The following is a 23,293-nucleotide window of genomic DNA, read 5'->3' on the forward strand; positions in this document are numbered from 1 at the left end:
TAATTAAGTACACAATACAGAACCCTTAATCATTCACAAATGTTAAAAATGTAAATGTTTAACCTCCAAATAAAACCCAATTCAATATATGCTAATATACGCTATTATAGGATAATTCCTAGGATTATCTTAAGTTTAAATGCTGAATTCACTTAACCTTTGTTATCCAGTCTCTTGAATCAGGAAAAGTGGTCTTCATCTTTAGCCACCACCATGCACCATGTCTTGGAATTATCCTGTGCCATGTCTAATGACCTGCAGGATTGAAAACTATGATAGAGACATATTAGTTCAATATCAACACATCTCACAGATTCAGGGACTCTATGCAATTTCTATACAGTTCTTGCCAATAAGGCAACCCACATCATGTTAATAAATTTTGCTATTGCCTTCCCATAAATTACGGACAATCACCTCATGGTTTCTGCCAGCTCTTGAAAGCCCATTCCCATTAGCTTTTTATAAATAATCTTCTTTTCCTCAGGGTGTTGTCCCCTGGCATAGTTGCATCAAGTTGTGGACTTGTAACAAAGAAAAACAAGCCATCATAGGAATGCGGTTTCTGGTGAGTGGTATGGAGGAACATTTTTGGGCCAGACTGCTCACAGCAAATCCCCCATTTATGATGCTGCTGGCCTCCCACACATCTCATACCCATCTCACATAAAACACCTCCCTTCAGGGTTATATGCCCAGTTGCGGCGTGACCCCCTGCCTTGGTTGTCCTCCGCTGGCCAAAAGAGGATCTTACCCGTCATTGAGAAATCACCTCATGCACACTGGTAACCGCTCTTTCCCATTCCAAAATCTTTGACCGTTTTCTTCAGCAGAATCAGGTGTTTTCTGGAGCTTTAGGAAAGGTGCAAGAGCCACCAGAGCCATTTGGACCGCCCAATAGTAAACATGAAGACAGGTTAATTACAGCTTAAATACAGGTTAATTTAGTATTTAATCACTAAAATCCATTAGACATGTTTAAAACAGCCACATAGCAGTGCTGAGATTATACTTTAGTTTTTTTTTTTTGATTTAGTTATAACAACCGTCCATTCAGTCTAATGTTCTACTACATCTTTGACCAGAGCCACTGGCCCTGTATCATGGTGGAGACTAATGATTAGATAAAACATTTACTGGTTATAGAATACATTTAGTCTAAAATATAACCATCTATCATTCAAGGTCTGTATGTAAAGACCTCTTTAAAGTCATTGAGTTTTACTTTGACACATTTAACAACAAATTGCCCTCTTCATGGCAATCATTTCTTTTAACATCTCTTTGTCTATAATTTTCAACTGTGCTCTACTACAAATAGCTTGTTATCACATAGGCTCCGATAATAGCATTCAGCTGACTTTGAATGAGAGAGACGCCACTGAGGCATGCAGGGCTGGTAACACTGCATTTTCATAAACTTTTAACATTCTACTATCTTTCTTTTAACTCTAGCCCAGCTTAACACTTTTGACAGATGATATGCGTTTTCAAATAAACTTTTTATTTATTTTTATTTTTTTTGCTCAAGGAATTTATCATTTAGAAATTTCCACTCAGATTGAGTCTTTGTTACACTGGCATTTAAAACTTAGAGGTCCTACATCATTTTAGTTATTCATGCTATGGTTGTTATGCGCTCATCAACATTGAGACTGTTCAAATAATATTTTACCCTAAAGTGAAACATTCTTTCAGAACATCCAATCATCCCTATTATCATCCTATGCTCACTTTATATATTTTTGCAACTCACATGTTTTGGAGTCATGTTCTGTAATTTGACATCCATTCATTATAAAAATGATTGTTATAGATCTTCCCTTTAAAAGGAATTTCTTAAGACTTCAATCTTATGACCTTATTTTAATATATATATTAATATATATATATATATATATATATATATATATATATAATTTTTTTTTCCCTAGACAGTTTGCACTTTGGAAATACACTGTCATAGTTTATTATAATATTACCTTAATTTGACTTAACAGCTGTTCATAAATGGTTCCATAAATGGTTCCATAAATCCTATCAGAAATTAATTTTAATGCATTATTTTTTGCTACTATATTTATTTTCGTTACAGCTACTTGTTACAGACACAACAAGTATTATTATTATTGTCTCAGTCCCACTTATCTCTACTGTTTTCCATAAACCCAATTGTTATAGTACTCATATCTCAATCCCCCACCCCCAAAAAACGTTGTTCTCTAGACATCTAATGTCATGCATCTGCATGGAAAAAGAAAACTTTTGTTCACTCCTCTAACCAGCACCTTCCCCAGAGTTCTTCACTACTGTCAGTCTAGTGACACATAAAGTTCCTACTCTAGGGAAATCATAGTATTTCTTTAACTCTTCAATACATACATACAGACAGACATTCATACATACATCTGAACCCATACACTCTGCTCATCTGACAAGACACTGGTGTGTCAAATTTGTCAAGGTTATCAAATTTAATCTGAGATTTCCCCATGTTGACTGACTTTGTCTGTTGGTTTTCTCATGGCGCCACTAAATAATCTGTTGGATGTCTCCAATAGATCCGATTTTTCACCTAAAATCGGTTGGGAACAGCTCTAGGACTGACCCTCCAGTCCGTACTCAATTAATTTTTGGTCCCCGACCTCGAGTTTCCCAAACTCGCTACTCTTTGCCACAGATTTCAGTCAGTCAGCATAGTTCACTCTCTTTTTTTCTCTTCAATATTAATAATTATTTGTCTCTTACCAGAGAATTTGAAAGATGCCACTAGAGTTCTTTTGATGATTCCAGTGGTGTTTTATCTGAACCCTGGCGGTCGGCCCCTCTCTCACAAGTTTATGAGGTAGGGCTCGAACTACTCAGTCCAGGGTGATCAGTCACCGTCTACTCTCGGGTCCAAGAGGCATATCCAAGGAACTTCTGACACCAAATTGCTGTGGCAAATAAAAATTATATCACTGAATAAGAGATAAACATGTCCAATTGTCTTTAAAGATGGTTTAGTTTCTTGCAAGAAAAAAGGCCATCAGTCATACAGCCACTCAGAGTGGCTGCAGAGTGTGAAAGTTGCTGGGTTTCCATCACCCTGTTTTAATGCGCATTTTGTAGTGTCGCATGAGAAACGAGTGATGGAAACACCAAATTTAAAATAAAAATCCCATAATTCACAAAAAGGTTTTTACGCTCGCTTGAGGTGGATTTTGACTTGTGCGAAAAAGGGTTAATGCGAATAATGGGAGATGGAAATGCATTTTGCGAATAAATACCTCCAAGCGCATCATAAGTCATGTGACTTTGTGCTATGAGACGGAATAACTTGACTAGCAGCAGACCGATCTCGTTCACAGCATCTGAAATGTTACGGCCATTCTGAAATGCCTGAGCAAAGTCTGTCATCAAAGTATTTCTGTATAATTGTCTTACACGGCTGCATTCCCAAATAGCAGCATTCACCTCCGAAAGCAATGACAACATTTATTGTGTTTCGTCTGCTCGCTCTGAGGTGCAAGTAATTACGATTTTGTTGTCTTTGACTCGTAAACGCTTGATCGCAAATGTTGTATGTGATATTCCAAATTTGCGCATAAGTTAAATTCGCAACTTTAGATGGAAACCCGGCTAGTGAAGGGAGGGCATCCTTCCTCTTTTATAGCACATCCCTCAGAATGTTATCACTCAGAATGTTATCTCTAGGCCAAAGATGGTATTTCAATGGTGGTGATCATGTCACCACAGTTTTTAGACTTAATTCTTAGACTTACTCATCATATTGATCCTTGGATGAGGGCCCTCTTGTCACACACCGGCACCCTTTCTATTCAACCTATTCTTATTTGCTTTCATAAAATGTATTTAAAAAATAACAGTATTAAATAATTCAATTACAGGATCCACTATCCTCAACTTTGATGACTATTTTGACTGTTTAGTGTTTTATGGAAGTTTATAACTATCCCAAAAAAGTATTGTCAAGACCTCTATTGAGAAGAAAATGTAGAAACTGGACCTCTTGGAAATTTAATTGAATGCCCTGGTGTAGAATGTTCCAACCTTCAGAAAAATAACAGTTCGGACAGTTCACTTGCAAGATATAGACCAATTAGTAGTTATGGGCCTCACACAAAAATATCCCACCATATGTGTCAAATGATTAAAGAAATCAAAATTATTTTGATAACTTTATCTTGTCATTAATATTATCACTAATAAATAGTTTTAAAAAAAATGTGAATGACATCATATGATTTTGATTTTAGCCTATATGATTACAATGATATGATGAAACCATAAATGGCTTTATTTTAGCACCACACAAGTCCGGTGAGAGAGAACAAAGCCAATAGTCATGGAACTCCAGTAAGTAAGGCTGTCAAGGCTATTTTATTCACTTAAACATCATATGAAGTGATTATTTTCTCTTTAATACAGATGATGCCAATATATTTTTCAACGAGTCGTGATGTTAGCAATAATAAAGTTACTTGCCAGGTTTTCACAACAAATCCCGCCCAATTGCTACTCAAAATTTGCCCAAAACTAGCCCAAACTAACCGCGTTTCGAGGGGGTGAAATTTTGTGTACTGCAATGCAACAGGCAACCGTTAGCAATCGTTATTTGTTTTCCGTGCCTTTCTGAATACGGATTCACACTTCTTATCCATGTGTCTTGTCTGAGCATCTCATAATTGTAGATGAAAGGAAATGTCTTTCTTGTGTGTGTTTTCCACAGATAAAGGCAGCACTGGTGACGTTGAGTGTGTGTGTGAGGGGTTATCATGCAGTGGTGTCCAGCGTTGTTTTGGCCTGCAGTGTTTCTCCTCCCTGTCTTTTGAGAACGGGACAGGCCTCCAGCAGAAAGGATGCATTGTGGATAGTGAAGAAGAGGCAGTGCGCTGCAAAACCTCCCAGAGTGTGGACACACTGATGCATTGTTGCCAGGAAACATTGTGCAATATGAATGTTACCGTGGAGATGCCAAGTACAGGTGAAACATTGAAGCAATAATTGTTTTTTTTTGTTTGTTTTTTTTAAACCTTAAATGTACAAAAGTGTAATGATGAAAGGGTAAGAAGTCCACTCATGCAATTTAAAATGGGTGAATCTCACAAAATTTGACAAACACATGTCTGGGTCACATTTCACCCCCAAAACAAATGAAAATTAGCATTAATGTAAATAAACCTATTTCATGGCCTTTTATTGTCCTTTATTCAAATGATTAAGTATGACTCAGACCGTGTTCCTGATATGTTTTTGTGAGATTTGTTCTTGTTGCAGCTTGGTATTAAAGTAGGCTATCTCTATCTGTTTTTTTTGTTTTTTTTAAATGTTTAGTCTTGGAAGGGTTGTAATAATTCTCATTTAAAAGCAAATAAGTGCCTTCAGGTCCTTGCATAATCCAAGTCAGTTTCTGTAAAAGTAATTTAACATAATTCATTAATGATTTTATTTTTGTAAAGTAATTACTTATTTAGCCTACTGCCCAAGATGCTGAAATACACTCCAGGATCCCTGCAACCCAACATAAGACAAGCGGTTTGAAGAATGGATGGATGAAATTTAATCACTTAGTGACTCAATACAAGCAACTAGTGGTGCAACGGATCACCAAACTCACGGTTCGGTTCATACTATGGATTTTGAGTCACGGATTGGATCATTTTTCGGATCAGCAAAAAAAGTTTGCTATTCATTAATTACTAAAAGCTTACTTTAAGTACGTCTGTACCCCAGCAGAAACTACTAGCTTAACTACTGAAGTCAGTAATAAAACAAGAACAATTACACAAATTACAAGCATAGATGAACAGCCTACAACATAAAATTATAAATAAAGACAGTAACAGTAGTATTTGGGTGCAGAAATGTAAAAAATTAAGTGTAAAACAACACAGTAACGCTTACTGCATAAGTTAAATACAGATTAATCTTTGTTAAAGCTGTGGTGTTGTTTGATTAGCAGACAGAAGGAAAGGAAAGAAACGGACATGTGGCCAAGTATGGTGTCCCATACTCAGAATTTGTGCTCTGCATTTAACCCATCCAAGTGCACACACACAGTAGTGAACACACACACACACACACACACACACACAGTGAACACCCACCCGGAGCAATGGGCAGCCATTTATGCTGCGGGGCCTGGGGAGTAGTTGGGGGTTTGGTGCCTTGCTCAATGGTCTCACCTCAGTCGTGGTATTGAAGGTGCTGGTTATTCACTCCCCCCACCGACAATTCCTGCCGGACCTGAGACTCAAACCTGCGACCTTTAGGTTACAAGTCCTACTCTCTATCCATTAGGCCACGACTGCCCCTAGCAGGTATTATAGGCTGCTGTCTCTTTAAGACTAAATACATGGACCTAATACTGACACACATCCGGTATCTTTCTCAGCTGTATACGTTAACTTAAGACATAACCGACTGTGTTTAACCGATTACTTGCCAAAACGGGTATTTTAACATAACTCTGTGTGTATGTACCTATCCGTTGAGGCATTGTCTGAAACGTATCTGAATCGCGCCTCGCATTCTCTCTCTCTCTCTCTCTCTCTCTCTCTCTCTCTGTTTGCTGAGCACAGAATCGACTTCTCCTTCATCTGAATGGTCTGAAATTGCTTGAATGTGTAAATTGCCAAGACTAAACACGTGCAAATGATAAACTTTCACTCTATGATGGTTAAACTTAACAGTTAATCCGCAAATCACATGCGTGCCAAACCGTGGGGACTGGTCTGTACGGATCATCTACGATCCGTTGCACCCCTACAAGCAACAACAACAATAACAACAAAAAACGTTCAAACAATTTGCACTTACAGCGGGTAAAATAAGTATTGAACACGTCACCATTTTTCTCAGTAAATATATTTCTAAAGGTGCTGTTGACTTGCTGTTCACCAGATGTTGATAACAACCCAAGTAATCTATCCATACAAAGAAAACAAAACAAATATTTTCAGAAATGAAGTTATGTGTAATAAAATGGAATGACACGAGGAAAAAGTATTGAACACATGAAGAAAGGGAGGTGCAAAAAGGCATGGAAAGCCAAGACACCAGCTGAAATCTAAAAGTAATTAGAAAGCAATCCTGCCCCTCATCAGTGGAAATTAATATTAGCTGGTTCAGTCCCAACACCTACAGAACCAGGATGATGAAGATGAAACAAGGGTGGACATTTCAGCAAGACAATGATCCCAAACACGGCCAAGGATACTCTCGATTGGTTTCAGAGAAAGAAAATAAAGCTGCTAGAATGGCCAGCCAATCACCTGACATGAATCCAATAGAAAATGAGAACTAAAGATCAGAGTTCATAGAAGAGGCCCACAGAACCTTAAAGATTTGAAGACTGTGTAGAAGAATGGGCCAAAATCACAACTGAGCAATGCATGTGACTAGTTTCTCCATTCAGGAGGCGTCTTGAAGCTGTCATTAGCAACAAAGGCTTTTGTATGACGTATTAAGTAAATTTCAGTAGTTTAAAGGGGTGGTTGATTGCGATTTCACTTTCTTAAGGTTAGTTAGTGTGTAATATTGCTGTTTGAGCATAAACAAAATCTGCAAAGTTGCAGCGCTGAAAGTTCAATGCAAACGGAGATATTATACTTTAAAATTCTGGCAGTTTAATGCCTACAAAAACGGCTTATAGGGACTACAACGAGTTACTTCCCGGGTCCGTTACGTCACAAACCTAGATATACCCCTCCCCTGTGAACACGCAACGAAGGGGGCGAGGCCATGCTGCGCTGCTTTAGAGAAGAGGAAGAAAACTAGGGGTGCATGTAAAAATCTATTCATATATGAATCGTGATTCTGTCTTCTAACGATTCTAATGGATTCACAACTTTCAAAATCAATGTTCTAAAGCAGCGGTTCTCAATCCTGTTCCTCGTGTCCTCCTGCTCTGCATCTCTCTCTCTCTCTCTCTCTCATTCAGATCATCAGCTCAGTGAATCCGTATATTAAAAGCTAACAGAAGCGGTAGCATTTACAGTTAACAGCGTATCTAAAAGTATGAGACAACAACAAACAAACATACCATTAAGAGCTGAGCTTGCACAGGTTCTGCGTGATCCTCTGCACTAATATTCTCTGGGTCTCAATCGGGCTTAAATTGATAAGAAATATAGTCGACGCCATTGTTTATAATACAAGCAGAGCACATGGCGCTGAACTGAGGGGTGGGACGTTTAGACGCACACTAGAGGCGGTTTAGCCAATCACAACAAGTCAAGTCAAATCATCTTTATTTATATAGCGCTTTTTCACAATACTGATTGTGTCAAAGCACTTAACAGTATCAAATTGGAGGATAGAATGTCAGTAATGTATAATGATTAGATTAAACACTCAATTTTCAGTTAAAGGCATTTCATTATTGAATTCAGAGATGTCATTAGCTAGCTAATTTATGGCTAAACCTCACAGAGATTGAGGCTGACAAGGTCCTCTCCCTCGACTCTCCGGTCTCTGTTTTGCGGAGCGACACACTGGGGCACCTAACCAATTGCGTATTTCTGAGAGAGGGGCTTCATAAAAGCAGGAAATGATCAGCACGTTTATCAGAGAAGGGACAGAGCAGTGTGGAATAAAGGTAAATTATGTGAAAAATAATGTGTTTTTTAAAAAACAAAGCATTAACACATGTTATACTGCACCCCATAAACACAATCAAGCCTAGAAAAAAAACAGTCATCCACCCCTTTAATACTTTTTCCTTGTGTCATTCCATTTTATTACACATTATTACTTGGGTTGTTACCAACATCTGGTGAAAATTTCAAGTCAACAGCACATTTAGAAAAATATTTAGTGAGAAAAACGGTGACGTTCAATAGTTATTTTACCCACTGTATATCTGTTGGGGAAAAAAAAGTGATCTTATTGTGCATGATTCACATTAAGAAAGTAGTGTGTTATATAAATTTATCATTTAAATTTTTAATTTAAACAATTTCACTTGGAAATATAAGTTGCATTAAGAAAATAAAAAAGGGTTGCCAATACAGTTTCATTAAAGTAGTTTTTAATTAAATGTTCAATGCATTGAAAAACACATTAGTTGAGGGTGTAACACAACACACAATTATGTGTTTTTTTTTTGTTTTTTTTTTAATCTACTCTTCTATCTAGATGAGGAGTTAAGGGTGACCCCTACAGAGCACGAATGTGTGTGTGAGGGTCGATCATGTGCAACGGGGGACCGCTGTAAGGGTCAGCAGTGTTTCTCCTCTTTGACCCTGAGTGATGGGACACCAGTGTCTCAGAAGGGCTGTTTTAAGGTGTATGAGCAGGGCAGGATGACCTGTAAAACACCTCCGTCACCTGACCAGATAGTGGAGTGCTGTCAGGCTCATCTGTGCAACATGAACCTCACTGTGAGACTTCCTGTACGAGGTAACAGGCATTCACCTCCACATTCCATATTCATTCACATTTATTTTTTATTTAATTGAGCGTTCGCAAAGACCCGCCCTCCTTAGTTACTGTTGCCATGACCGACAAACAATCCCACTCTCATGCTACACATCATGTTCTCATGCAGTGAAAAATACATCGCAGAGCAAAGAGGAAACTGACAACACACCGACAGACAAGACAGAGCAGGTTCCCTTTCGATATTTCACTCGTACTGCATCGCAAGACGCTTGTAGCGACCTTTTCTTGATGATAGTCACTTCTTGGGTCTGCTGGGTAAATTTTAGACACTTCTTTGTTTGCTCCTTCATATCCATTAAAGTCCAGGAAAACGATGTAGATCACAGATGATTTATTTGTCTTGAATGTTGCAAAACTAAACTAATACAACTTAACATTGAAAGTAAATACAGAGTAATTAACTGTAAACTACAAAAACACTGGAGAACATTAATCGGGAGAAAGAAGGTCTAAAGACCGTCTGCTTCCAGCAAACCACGCATCTCATTAGACACCTGTGGCTTTATCTTATGGTTTGTCCTGTAGAGGGCGCCCACAGACTCCAGAATGGTTCATTCTGTAGGGAGCGCACACGAACTCCATAAAACATACAAAAAGGAAAACATGAAACAATATAGCAAAACCTATAAAATGGCTCCTACAACGCTAATGGGGAAAACTCCTTTTTCTCAAAGTACTGAAGACTTTTTCAATCACACCGTGTAACTGCACGGCCATTCGTTCGTGCAGTGTATTAAAAAAAAATGCTCAGCCGCCTCATCTCTGCACTCCATGGCCGTGCTACAGGTCTTCCAGGCCAAACTCCTACAGGCTATGGATGAGTCAGGACCTGATGCCTCAGCTTTTAAGGAGCTGCGCAGCGCTACAGACCTGGCTCTAAGGGCCACCAAGGCCACGGTACAGGCTATAGGGAGGTCAATGGCCAACTTAGTGGTGCTGGAGCGCCACTTATGGCTAAACCTCACAGAGACTGAGGCTGACAAGGTCCTCTTCCTCGACTCTCCGGTCTCCCCTGCGGGGCTCTTTGGACCTGCTCAGACAGGAGAGTAGATTAACTTCGGTGGACTTAAATTTGAAATGATGTGTGCCGCAGTTTAAATAAAATACTTTCTGATGTTTATTCATGTTAATTTCGTGCTTTAAGTAAATATGAAAAGACGAACGGTTCGCGTGTTTGAACGTGAGGCAATACAGTGATCTGCCTCAAGCTGACCTTGGATCCTGCACCTCCGGCGTCTTCTTCATCTGCTGGAAGGGAAGAAGAAGGGGCAAAGTCTTGCTAGTGCTGGACCACCCTCAAAATGCCCTCTGTTGTGCCCTCAAGCACCCCGTTTGGTCCGGGGTGCCAGCGGCAGTATGTTTGTCCAAAAAGCTGTTGTGAGTCATGGGCCCGTTCTCAAAGCACCCTCTCGCACAGTCGCTGTTATAGCGAGAAAAATAAAGGCTCTTTCTTCTTCCAGTCACCCCCCACATGGCGGCTCTCCACCCGAACTAATCCAACCCCTTGTTACATGGGCGGAGGCCTGGCAGGCCATCCCCGAAGTGTCTCATTGGGTGCTGGGGATTAGGGCTGCACGATTAACTCGAAAGCTATTTCCATGTGCATTTTGTCAGTAAAGCCGGTTCTGTAATCAGCAGTAAATCTCCATCACCTGCTTTCAGATGGAGCAGTATTTACTACACAGAGCCATAGTTCACTGACAGGAGACGATATTATTGCACGATTATGAAATCGTTTGCGATAATGATAGCTGTTTGCGTAGCTTCTCAGTGAACTATGGCTCTGTGTAGTAAATTCTGCTTTATCTGAAAGCATGTGAAAATACCATATTTAATAACATGTTTTTACTCCAAACTCACTTCATAACATCAGTCGAGTGTTTGAAATAAATTCTTCTGTGAGATGATGTGGCTTCTTACACAGAATACTATGAAATATGTTGCGTGCCTTATTCTAAGCAGTGATAAAAACATTGCATTATAAATATACTTTATTATAATGAAAATTATAATAATAAGAACTCAGATAAACCATATATTGTCGTAGTCTTGTTTATTATTCACGTTGAATCAATGAAAGCAGCTAACGTTATAGGCATTTCCTGGGTTTCTTCTTCGAGATGTATTTGGAGTTTCTGCTCGAGAGCGCCCTCTGGCCTTCGGATGAAGATTTACTGCTGATCACAGAACCGTGCTTCACTGAAAGATACGCACGACAATCGCAGCTTCTGCCTAATCGAGATTTTGATTTCACTTCGATTTATCGTGCAGCCCTACTGGGGATTATAAAGCGAGGATATTCGATTTAATTCGCTCGAAGACCCCCGCGGTTCAGCAGCATGGTCTCCACCTCAGCGCAGAGCAAGAACGCTCACGTTCTGCGAGCCGAGGTAATGAATCTGCTGGCAAAAGGAGCCATAGAGACAGTTCCGCCAGATCAGAGCGAGTCAGGCTTCTACAGCCGTTACTTTCTCGTCCCCAAGAAGGATGGCGGCCTTCGGCCTATCCTCGATCTAAGACTACTGAATTGCGCCCTCATGAAACGGCCGTTCAGAATGACTACTCTGAAGCAAATCCTCTCGCAAATTCGCCCAAGGGACTGGTTCTTTTCGCTGGTTCTGAAGGACGCTTACTTTCATATCAAGATAGCCCCCCATCAAAGACGATTCTTGAGATTCGCCTTTGAGGGAGTGGCTTATCAATACACAGTAGCCCACAGGTCCCTCCTCCTCAGCCACTTGGAGCGCCTGGGACTCAGGATAAATTTTGCCAAGAGCTCACTGTCCCCCAGCCAACGAACTTCGTTCGCGCCAGACTGTGTACTGGCTATACAACAGCTCGTGGCATCATTCAAAGTCGGAGCCTTATACCCTCTCAAAGCATTTCAAAAGATGCTGGGCCTCATGGCTTCTGCTACTCCAGTACTTAAGTTGGGCTTCCTCCGGATGAGACCCCTTCAGTACTGGTTGAAACCTTTTATTCCGCCCTATGCGTGGAGTCATGGGCGCATCCGCATCAGGGTGAGCCAAGCCTGTGTTGCAGCCCTGGCCCCCTGGAAGAACCCGCAATTGTTCAGACAAGGCGTGATGATGGGTATGGTCTACAGAAGGAAGGTTGTCTCGACAGATGCTTCCAACACAGGTTGGGGAGCTCTGTGCGAGGGGAATCCGACCTTCGGCTCCTGGTCGATAGCAGAAGGTCGGCTACACATCAACTGCCTCAAAATGATTGCAGTATGTCGAGCGCTTCAAACCTTCCTGCCGGACCTGAAGGGACACCACGTGCTAGTCCGCTCAGACAGCATGACGGTGGTGGCCTATATAAATCGCCAAGGCGGGCTCACTTCGAAACACCTTTTTGAGATTGTAAGGCGCTTCTTGGAGTGGGCAAATCTCAACCTACGTTCATTAAGGACAGCACATGTGCCTGGCGTGCTGAACCAGGGAGCAGACATGCTATCTTGGAGCAACGTCCCCTCAGACGAGTGGATGCTCCACCCGCAAACGGTTCAGAAACTCTGGGAGATCTTTGGCAAGGCAGAGGTCGACCTCTTTGCCTCAAAAGACAACTCTCACTGCCTAACTTATTTTTTGAGGAGCAAGGATGCATTGGCCCGCAAATAGCCCAACCTCCTCTTATACGCTTTCCCCCCGATCGCTCTGATCCCCTAGATAATCAGGCGAGCCAGGGAACATGGACACAGAGTTCTATTAATGGCCCCGGTCTTGCAGGAGCTGTTAGGGCCGTTCCCCCTCCACGCTCAAGGTGTATGTGGCAGCTATAGCAGCTTCTCACGCTCCTATAGCCAGACAGTCGGTGGGCCGAAACAACCTAGTTGTTCGTTTCCTGAGAGGATCCAGGAGTCTACATCTGCCCCGACTTCTCATGGTCCCTACATGGTCCTGAGAGCCCTCAAGGGCTCCCCCTTTGAGCCACTTCAGTCTGCAACCTTAAAAGCGTTCTCGCTGAAGACCGCACTGCTACTAGCACTAGCATCGGTTAAGCGAGTGGGCAACTTGCAGGCTCTTTCGATAAATCCTGCATGTCTTGAGTTTGGGCCTAACGACTCCAAGGTCGTCCTAAAGCCAAGACAAGGGTATGTCTCTAAGGTGCTCTACACCCCATTTAGAGCTCAGGTTATTACTCTCTCTGCGCTCCCTCCTTCTGAGGAGGACCAGGAGTTTAACATTCTCTGCCCAGTCAGGGCAATGAGAATTTACATCGAGCGTTCCGCCCCTTTCAGGCAGTCGGAACAATTCTTTGTATGCTTTGGTGGCCACACCAAGGAGTCTCCGGTCACAAAGCAGAGTATCTCTCGATGGTTGGTAGACGCTATCGCACTAGCCTACTCCTCCCTGGGTCTTCAGAGCCCTGTGGGAGTGAGAGCCCATTCCACTCGAGGCGTCACCTCTTCTTGGGCGTGGTCTAGTGGTGTGTCCATAGCAGACATCTGTGCGGCAGCCGGCTGGGCCTCGCTGTCCACCTTTGACAGGTTCTATAGCTTGGACGTTCCGGCCTTACAGGCCCGGATTTTATCTGCTTAAAGTGCATACGCCTATTTTGGTGGTCTTCAGTCGAATTTACCTGAGATCCTATGGCGAAATGTCCGTTTATATTGCCAGATGGTCCCACCCATTCTGGGGGCTCTGGTGGGCTTCACCGCCATTGGTTCGTTTTTAATACACTGCATGAACCAAAGGCCGTGCAGTTACACTGCGTGATTGAAAAAGTCTTCAGTCCTCGGAGAAAAAGGAGTTTTCTCCATTAGTGTCTAGCGACGCAGTACTCGTTCCCGTATCTCAGGGAACCGAGGTTACGTAAGTAACCGAGTACGTTACTTCTGATATGAAAAAAGGTCTCAGGACTCTCAGCTTTCAAATTTTGTCATTTTTAAAGACAAAACAATTCAAACAATAAATACCATTTTGTGGCTCTTTAATGTGTTGTGACAGATCACTGTATTGCCTCACGTTCAAACACGCGAACCGTTCGTCTTTTCATATTTACTTAAAGCACGAAATTAACATGAATAAACATCAGAAAGTATTTTATTTAAACTGCGGCACACATCATTTCAAATTTAAGTCCACCGAAGTTAATCTACTCTCCTGTCTGATTTGTGGTTAAGGCTAGAAGGGATACAGCTGCGGCTACTGGGCATGCGCATTTACATATTTTTCAAGCCGACAATATTATGTGAAACCTATGAAAATGGTTTTAAAAAGCACATGGCGCCTTTACAGTGTCGAAGTGACCATCTTTTTGAAGTAAAGGACCTGTCATAGTTTTATGAGTGGGAAGATGACATGAAGCGACGTGAGGTTAGCTGCATAGAAAACAGATGAGCGCATGTGTATATACAGCTCCCGATCGGGCGAAGTTCACGAGATTTTGTCCACAGAATGATAAGAGCACACGTTTTAACATACACTCAGTATTTTAACTTAAGCGCTGCAAGCCATGCATACAGCACTGGACATGACAGATTTCTGCTATGCAAAACAAGTACTTTAAACAAATTCCTTAGCTTATTACTGTTGCTGTCGCAGCCAACAACAGCACAGCTTATCTCTCCGCACATTTTTATATTTATTTATATTGAAAAAGTTTCAATCCAGTCGATCTTTTTCACCCCGTTTTATCATGGATTTCTATGGAGACCGGTCGTAGATGTCGGGCAAGATGGCGGATAGCTGTGGCAGCGCATAATCTCCGACAATGGCCCAGGCCCCTATCCCTGATCTAAACATTTGAAATGTATTAAATATCCATTATTTGACACAATTTTAAAACTCCCTGTTGTTTCTGGGTTTTCCATGACTGTTGAAACCTTGCAGCTTGTTTTATTGTTTTTGTCAATATGGGGAAAAAAATGAAATTGGCAATGCTCAAGAACTCATTGTGACGAAAGAAAGAGAGAAAGAGAATAATCTTTATTTTTTACATTACAGTGAAATATAGGGATCAAATGTGCTTAATGTCATGAAAATGTTTTTTTTTTTTGTGAGATTCACCCCTCCTCAAGGTAAAATGCTTTCTTTTTAAATCTCTGTGTGTTTTTCAGTGGTGGAGGGCCCCAACTATAGTGTAACAACGCTGACCATTGTGATTGTGGCTCCAGTCATCGTTCTGATATTCCTGTCTGGTGTGGCCATCTTGATCTTCCGTTGTATTCACCCTCACCAGATGGAGCATCTGACCGCTCATGATGCGGAGTATGGCACCATCGATGGACTGATTGCATCTAACGTGGGAGAGAGCACACTCGCAGTGAGAAAAACCTACACATACTGTTATCTGTCTGTTATCAGTCTGTGAATTAAGCAAATTGAGCACATGCTGAAAAGCAGAATAAAATATCAAGTAAAGCTTGGCTCTTCCAAGCTTTATAATGGCAGTGAATGGTGGTCAATATTTTGAAGCAAAATTACAATAAAAGAGACAAAAAAAGATTTACAAAAAAGTAGTCCACATGGATCCGGGGGGGGGACTTTATTAACCCCCCAGAGCCATGTTGAGCATTTTATTATGGATTTATACACTTTATTTTGCTTCAAAATCTTGACCACCATTCACTGTAATTACAAAGCTTGGAAGAGCTAGGATGTTTTTTAAAATAAATTCCGATTGTATTGGTCTGATAGAAGAAAGTCATATTCACCTAGTATGGCTTGAGGGTAAGTAAATCATGGGGTAATTTTCATTTTTGGGTGAACTATCCCTTTAGCAGGCTTAGGCTCTATTTAAAGGACTACAATAAATAGCTCATATGTGGTTACACTACCAAAAAAAAAAAATAAGGACACGCACCATAGTTATACCATGTTGTTGTTTGTTTGTTTTTTAACATAAATGCTTTTTAGCTGATTAATCAATGAAACATCTCATAAATCCATGCAAAAATTTACAAACCCGATTCCAAAAAAGTTGGGACACTGTACAAATTGTGAATAAAAACAGAATGCAATGATGTGGAAGTTTCAAATTTCAATATTTTATTCAGAATACAACATAGATTACATATCCAAATGTTTAAACTGAGAAAATGTATCATTTTAAGGGAAAAATAAGTTGATTTTAAATTTCATGGCATCAACACATCTCAAAAAAGTTGGGACAAGGCCATGTTTACCACTGTGTGGCATCCCCTCTTGTCTAATACAGGCTTCTAGTTGCTCAACTGTCTTAGGTCTTCTTTGTCGCATCTTTCTCTTTATGATGCGCCAAATGTTTTCTATGGGTGAAAGATCTGGACTGCAGGCTGGCCATTTCAGTACCCGGATCCTTCTTCTACGCAACCATGATGTTGTAATTGATGCAGTATGTGGTCTGGCATTGTCATGTTGGAAAATGCAAGGTCTTCCCTGAAAGAGACGACGTCTGGATGGAAGCATATGTTGTTCTAGAACTTGGATATACCTTTCAGCATTGATGGTGCCTTTCCAGATGTGTAAGCTGCCCATGCCACACGCACTCATGCAACCCAATATCATCAGAGATGCAGGCTTCTGAACTGAGCGCTGATAACAACTTGGGTTGTCCTTGTCCTCTTTAGTCCGGATGACATGGCGTCCTAGTTTTCCAAAAAGAACTTCAAATTTTGATTCGTCTGACCACAGAACAGTTTTCCACTTTGCCACAGTCCATTTTAAATGAGCCTTGGCCCAGAGAAAACACCTGCGCTTCTGGATAATGTTTAGATATGGCTTCTTTTTTGACCTATAGAGTTTTTTACCCGGCAACGGCGAATGGCATGGTGGATTGTGTTCACCGACAATGTTTTCTGGAAGTATTCCTGAGCCCATGTTGTGATTTCCATTACAGTAGCATTCCTGTATGTGATGCAGTGCCGTCTAAGGGCCCGAAGATCACCAGTATGGTTTTCCGGGCCTTGACCCTTACGCACAGAGATATCTATATGTTATCTATATTCTATTGTGAATAAAATATAAGTTTATGAGATTTGTAAATTATTGCATTCCTTTTTTATTCACAATTTGTAGTGTCCCAACTTTTTTGGAATCGGGTTTGTACAGCAACAACATCTGGAATCCACTTTTTGTGTTTTGAATGGTTTGTAATACCAACAAGATTTTGTTTATGCTGACATGATAAAATGTTTTATGAAACTAACAAACACACCACGTCTGAAACCCCAGCATTTCTCTGTTTAAACAGTTGATAAAAATACACAGAGAAACAATAAATGCATTAAACTATACATCACAATTATAGCAAATGCATAAATCATATAAAGGAAAAACTTCAAATAATGAATAAAACACAAATATAACAAATACATTAAATTATAAATTAAAATGCTCCATTGGGACAAGACCTCGGGAATCAGATAAGCCCTTTACACAATCTGAAATGGCTGCGGTTGGAATTGAACTGCAGGTTTCGTCTGGCCAGAGGAGAACTGGCCCACCGACTGAGCCTGGTTTCTCCCAAGGTTTTTTTTCTCCATTCTGTCACAGAGGGAGTTTTGGTTCCTTGCTGCTGTCGCCTCTGGCTTGCTCAGTTGGGGACACTTAATTTCTAGCGATTATCGTCGATTTGGTTGCACATATACTATTTAAACTAAACTGAGCTAGACAATGACATCTCTGAATTCAATAATGAAATGCCTTTAACTGAAAATTTAGAAAATTGAGTGTTTAATCTTATCATTATTCATTACTGACACTCTATCCTCCAATTTGATACTGTTAAGTGCTTTGACACAATCTGTATTATTAAAAGCGCTATATAAATAAAGATGACTTGACTTGACTAAACAAACTTTGGCAGAAAAGTTGCGAGGTTTTGGTGAGTTTGTAAGTATTGTGATGTGTGTTTGCTGAGCTGGCTCTTTAGTTGCTGTTGTTGGATCTTTTTCATGCTATTTTCAAGGATCTCTGTGGAGTGCTTGGCAACCAAAGCAAATATTCAGCGTTCTAATGTTTGCCTGAGAATAATTAAAAGTCTGTGCCAGTGCTGGGAATGAAACGTTATTATACTTAAAATCTGTTCTCCGAGGCCTAGGAGGTTACTGCTCTGATACACTAAAATTGTTGATTAATGTGTTCAGACAGTGATTCTAAGGATCTGAAGGGTGGCTAGCTCTGAAGCTACCACATTTTTTTTAGGATTGTGCAGTAATTATTCCATGTGTTTTGCAGTTCTGCTCTCTAAAAGTATCTCTCCATGATGCAAACATATGGTTATCATGGTTCTTGTGGTTTTGGCCTCTGGTGCATTTTTTCCTCATTTCCTCATATTGGAATGTGGCTGTTCATTGAGTGCTCTCTAGTGTATAAGTGTGTGTATTGCAGGGTCCAAATGAACAAATGTAGTTATACTAGAGTTAATGTACATCTGTATATTTCTTTTTCTTTTGTCTTTCTCTCTCAGGATCTGTTGGATCATTCCTGTACATCTGGTAGTGGCTCTGGACTACCTTTCCTGGTTCAGAGAACAGTAGCCAGACAGATCACTCTCACCGAGTGTGTTGGTATGTGCTCACACCATCTTTCCATCATTCTTTCTTATGTATGTGTGCATAAAGTGTTTCTTAGATTTTGTTGTACAGGTTAGCAGCTCATTTTAAACTGATTTAAACACCAAATTACTATGCTATAGTTACATATATTTGACAAAACCTCACTTTTGAGAGTATGTCCTCAAATGTGTTTGTGTGTTTTCTGTCAGGTAAAGGTCGGTATGGAGAGGTCTGGAGAGGTCAGTGGCAGGGAGAAAGCGTGGCTGTTAAAATATTCTCATCTCGAGATGAGAAATCCTGGTTCAGAGAGACAGAAATTTACAACACTGTCCTGCTTCGACACGAGAACATTCTGGGTAAATCAATTTATAATGAAACCTTTTATAAAATCCCTAGAAATTATATATGCTTTCTTTAGGATACCTCAGTTTTGTAACATAAAACAACAATAAAATGTTAGTTTCGCTCTTCACCTTAAATCAAGTTTACCTTGTATTTTTCTCAGGCTTTATTGCATCCGATATGACATCGCGTAACTCCAGCACTCAGTTGTGGCTAATCACACATTTTCATGAGATGGGCTCTCTCTACGATTACCTGCAACTCAGCATGCTGGATGCTTCTGCCTGTTTGCGGATGGCACTCTCCATTGCCAGTGGCCTGGCCCATCTGCACGTGGAGATCTTTGGCACACAGGGCAAACCAGCCATTGCTCACAGAGACCTAAAAAGCAAAAATATTTTAGTGAACAAAAACGGCCAGTGCTGCATTGCAGACCTTGGTAAGAATAGCTTCTGATTGTCAAGTCAAGTCAAGTCACCTTTATTTATATAGCGCTTTTAACAATACAGATTGTGTCAAAGCAACTTTCCAATGTCAAAATAGGAATATAGTCAATAATGTCAATAATGTAAAATGACAAGATTAAACACCCAATTTTCAGTTAAAGGCATTTCATTATTGAATTCAATGATGTCATCGTCCAGCTCAGTTCAGTTTAAATAGTATCTGTGCAATCAAGTTGATGATATCGCTGGAAATTAAGTGTCCCCAACTAAGCAAGCCAGAGGCGACAGCGGCAAGGAACCAAAACTCCACCGGTGACAGAATGAAGCAAAATCAGTTACTATATGCATGCTGTTGTTTCATATTAGAATATTTAAAATATTACTGTGAAGTGTATTTTGGACAATGTCAGCAAACATAAAAAAAAAAAAAACGTGATCTAAGGTTATGTGTTGTAACTGACAGCAGACAGTTGAATTTATTGCACTTTTAAATTTGCATTAAATTGTCAATAATCACTGTAGGTATAATCAAAATAATAACACATTATGGTTAAAGTATGCACATGTTTATCTCAGGTTTTCATCTCAAATACATTTGTGTTAGAACTACTTTCTTGCAACACTGATTTAGTTCAAGCATAAGTGATAAGCAACTGTCATGTGGTCAACAAATCTGAAACCATTTTCTAAATATTCAGTTACCCACGAAACCCATTAATCAACTCAAAGCCTTTCCAAACCAAAAGAACCATTTATCTTTACACTTGAACGAACCTCAAATTTTTATTTGAAAAAAAAAAAAAAAAGAAAGAAAAAAGTTCACATCAAATCTTGATTATTTTTATATTTATGTATATTTATTATCACTCAGTGAATCATAAATCATAGAGGACAGATTAATGGACTTTTATGACCGTTAAAATCTCTAAATATTTTGTTGCCTACTTCCATCGCTCACTTGATGTTCATATTTCAATAGTGAAATCATTTGTTTGTTCCCTCAGTATTTACCCGCTGAACATGTTGCCCTTTATACGCAAATAAGTAGAAAGCAGAAGCGGGCTGTTTGCTCTTGGAGGATGGACACTTTAATTTATGTGTCTTTATTAAATTCACTTCACTCACTTACTCACTTAGTTCCTGAGTCCATTTCTGTAACACCAGGCTGTTATTAGAAGAGATCACAGTTGTTTCCCCCAAAACCCTAACGAAAACCCATTAGGTTGCTTTCAGCTAACAAACTCTTCTGTACACAGGAAGTGGAACACGAGATGTGTTTTTGTAGCGCACTTGAGACTACATAAAGCACATTAACAAAATGAACCTGTTCTTTTTTAGAACATTGATTTGAAAACATGTTGTCTGCATGGGACTAGAGGTTTTCACTTAGCACTGCCCCCTTGATACTCAAAAAATAATTTTCAGTTTCTAGACCTTTCTGAGTTCTTGAAGTTTACTTAATGTCTCATGAAATTAAATTTTTGTAGATCCCCACAAGAGGGTGCAATACTGCATTTAAAAAGGAAATGTGCTTTTCCTATTATATGATTTTCAGCATATGCATCTCAGATACATCTCAGCATCTTAGATGATGCTCTTAGCGGTGTACGGAAATATTTGTGCAATGAAATGCTTTCTAAAACAAGAGCCCCTTCTCAAATCATAAATAAAATCTGAAAATTATTTCAGTAGGAAGGACATCAGTAAAGGGAAGAAAGCTGGATTCGTCAAAGCATTTCGTAGGATCTTTTAAATTTAGAATGCACACAAAAAGCGCTGTACAAATACACAGGTTTTTAATCCAGGGACATGTGCAGAATTCCTTGAAAAAGAGTATGCCTTGCTCTGAAATGGTTATTAATTGACTGTATTACGTGGCTTAATGTGTGTTGTGCAAAGCTACTGATAGATCCTGTACTATATGATAATAATACATTTGGTCACACATTTATCTTCTTCAGGTCTCTCCGTGATGCATTTTCAGGACACAAATGAGCTGGACATAGGAAATAATCCTAAAGTTGGGACCAAGCGCTACATGGCCCCTGAGGTTCTGGATGACTCCATTCAGACAGATTGCTTTGAGTCTTACAAACGAGTCGATATCTGGGCCTTTGGACTTGTGCTGTGGGAAATTGCTAGAAGAACGGTTAGTAATGGTATGTATATCCTCACACCTGGTCCACTATCACTCCTGTCATTCGTTATTTTTGTTATGTATCTCTGCTGTTGCACTTGATTAAATTTCTTCAAAATGGAGAGTCACATGATGCAAGAAGGAAAAGATGGTGCTCTGTGTCACTTAGTGAAAACGATCCTGTTAAATTAGTTTAAGGCCTAAACACTCAAACTCTACAGTACAGGTATATGTCCTAGCTACATGCGACACGACGCCACGACACGCGATAAAAGGTAACTTATCTTTTCCATGTTAATCTGAGTTTTTGTCCTAACTAGCCATGACGGCGACATGCGAAATTTCTAGAATGCTGGGACAACAATACACAAACTATGACAGTAGATCATACCCTTGTCAAAAAATCCTAAAGGATTCCAATAGGAAAATTGTACAGGATTCTAATTGGAATTTCTATCATATTTTGGAACCACTCCTATAGGATTCCGATAGGAATAGTCTTATAGGACAATACATAAATATCCTGTAGGATCATTCCTATAGGATTTTAATGGGATTTTAATCCTATAGGATGATTTTTTTTTTATTATTATTATTATAAAGGTGCACATTTCCACTGTATTTGTTTTACTAACAAATAGTACTTGCAGTTTGCTTAAATTCACTCTGATGTAGACATTGTTAATTGTATGTTGCACAACCTGCAGTAACATTGTAAACAACATGGGAGGTGATTTGTGCAGCACACAGCATCAGTGCAAAACATTTCTAAGGCACTGATAATGGATTGATGACACACACACACACACAGAACACATAGCACTTGCGTCCTCCAATGGAAATATCCACTGGACCAGTTCTAGACTCGAAAAGAATTGGGGAGGAAGATATAAAGCTTATACCAGGAGACCAGAAGTTGAATATAAAAATAACACTTTACTGTAACAATAATAATAATAATAATAATAATAATAATAGCAAATACAATCACATCACAACACAGAGCAATAAAACATCAAACAGTAAGTAGAATTTGATATCGTAAATCAGTGTAATTTCCCTTTGACGTGTATAATACTGTTCATTTCATGCGATAAATGTAATAAAGTTCAGTTTGTGTGTAATGTAAAAAGAGAGAGACCCCCCCCCCATCCAATTCAGTTAAGGGAAAACCGGGAAAAAGTATGAAAAATATTGTATCCAATTTATTTCAAAGCAATAATGCTCTGTCAGTTGACCATATGCATGATTAATCCCTGGTTTTAGATAAGTCAGCTCAGTCATTTCCAGTCAATTGTACTGTACTGTAAGAGGCGCGCTCTTTACTTAGTTTAGTATAAATCCATTCACAATTTGAAGAAAATTTCTGTTTATCTAAGAGGACCAAACATCCACATATACCATTTCAGGAATGACATGCGGGTGTTAAATATTACG

The 23,293-nt window shown here is 39.7% G+C and overlaps 1 protein-coding gene across 3 annotated transcripts in view; it reads left to right on the forward strand.

Moving 5' to 3' along the window:
* LOC131546925 (activin receptor type-1-like) overlaps positions 1-23,293 on the forward strand; it is an 89,378-nt gene that overhangs the window by 49,998 nt on the left and 16,087 nt on the right. For 2 of the 3 annotated variants that reach the window (XM_058787059.1, XM_058787061.1), the window contains 7 exons: positions 4,733-4,987; positions 9,142-9,405; positions 15,512-15,717; positions 18,844-18,943; positions 19,141-19,287; positions 19,437-19,712; positions 21,681-21,878. In XM_058787059.1, coding sequence (XP_058643042.1) covers positions 4,733-4,987; positions 9,142-9,405; positions 15,512-15,717; positions 18,844-18,943; positions 19,141-19,287; positions 19,437-19,712; positions 21,681-21,878 — 1,446 coding nt within the window. The remainder of the gene's footprint in view (positions 1-4,732; positions 4,988-9,141; positions 9,406-15,511; positions 15,718-18,843; positions 18,944-19,140; positions 19,288-19,436; positions 19,713-21,680; positions 21,879-23,293) is intronic. The other variant, XM_058787060.1, reaches the window with a different exon arrangement.

This window comes from Onychostoma macrolepis, chromosome 09 (assembly GCF_012432095.1).
Source record: "Onychostoma macrolepis isolate SWU-2019 chromosome 09, ASM1243209v1, whole genome shotgun sequence".
NCBI lineage: Eukaryota > Metazoa > Chordata > Actinopteri > Cypriniformes > Cyprinidae > Onychostoma > Onychostoma macrolepis.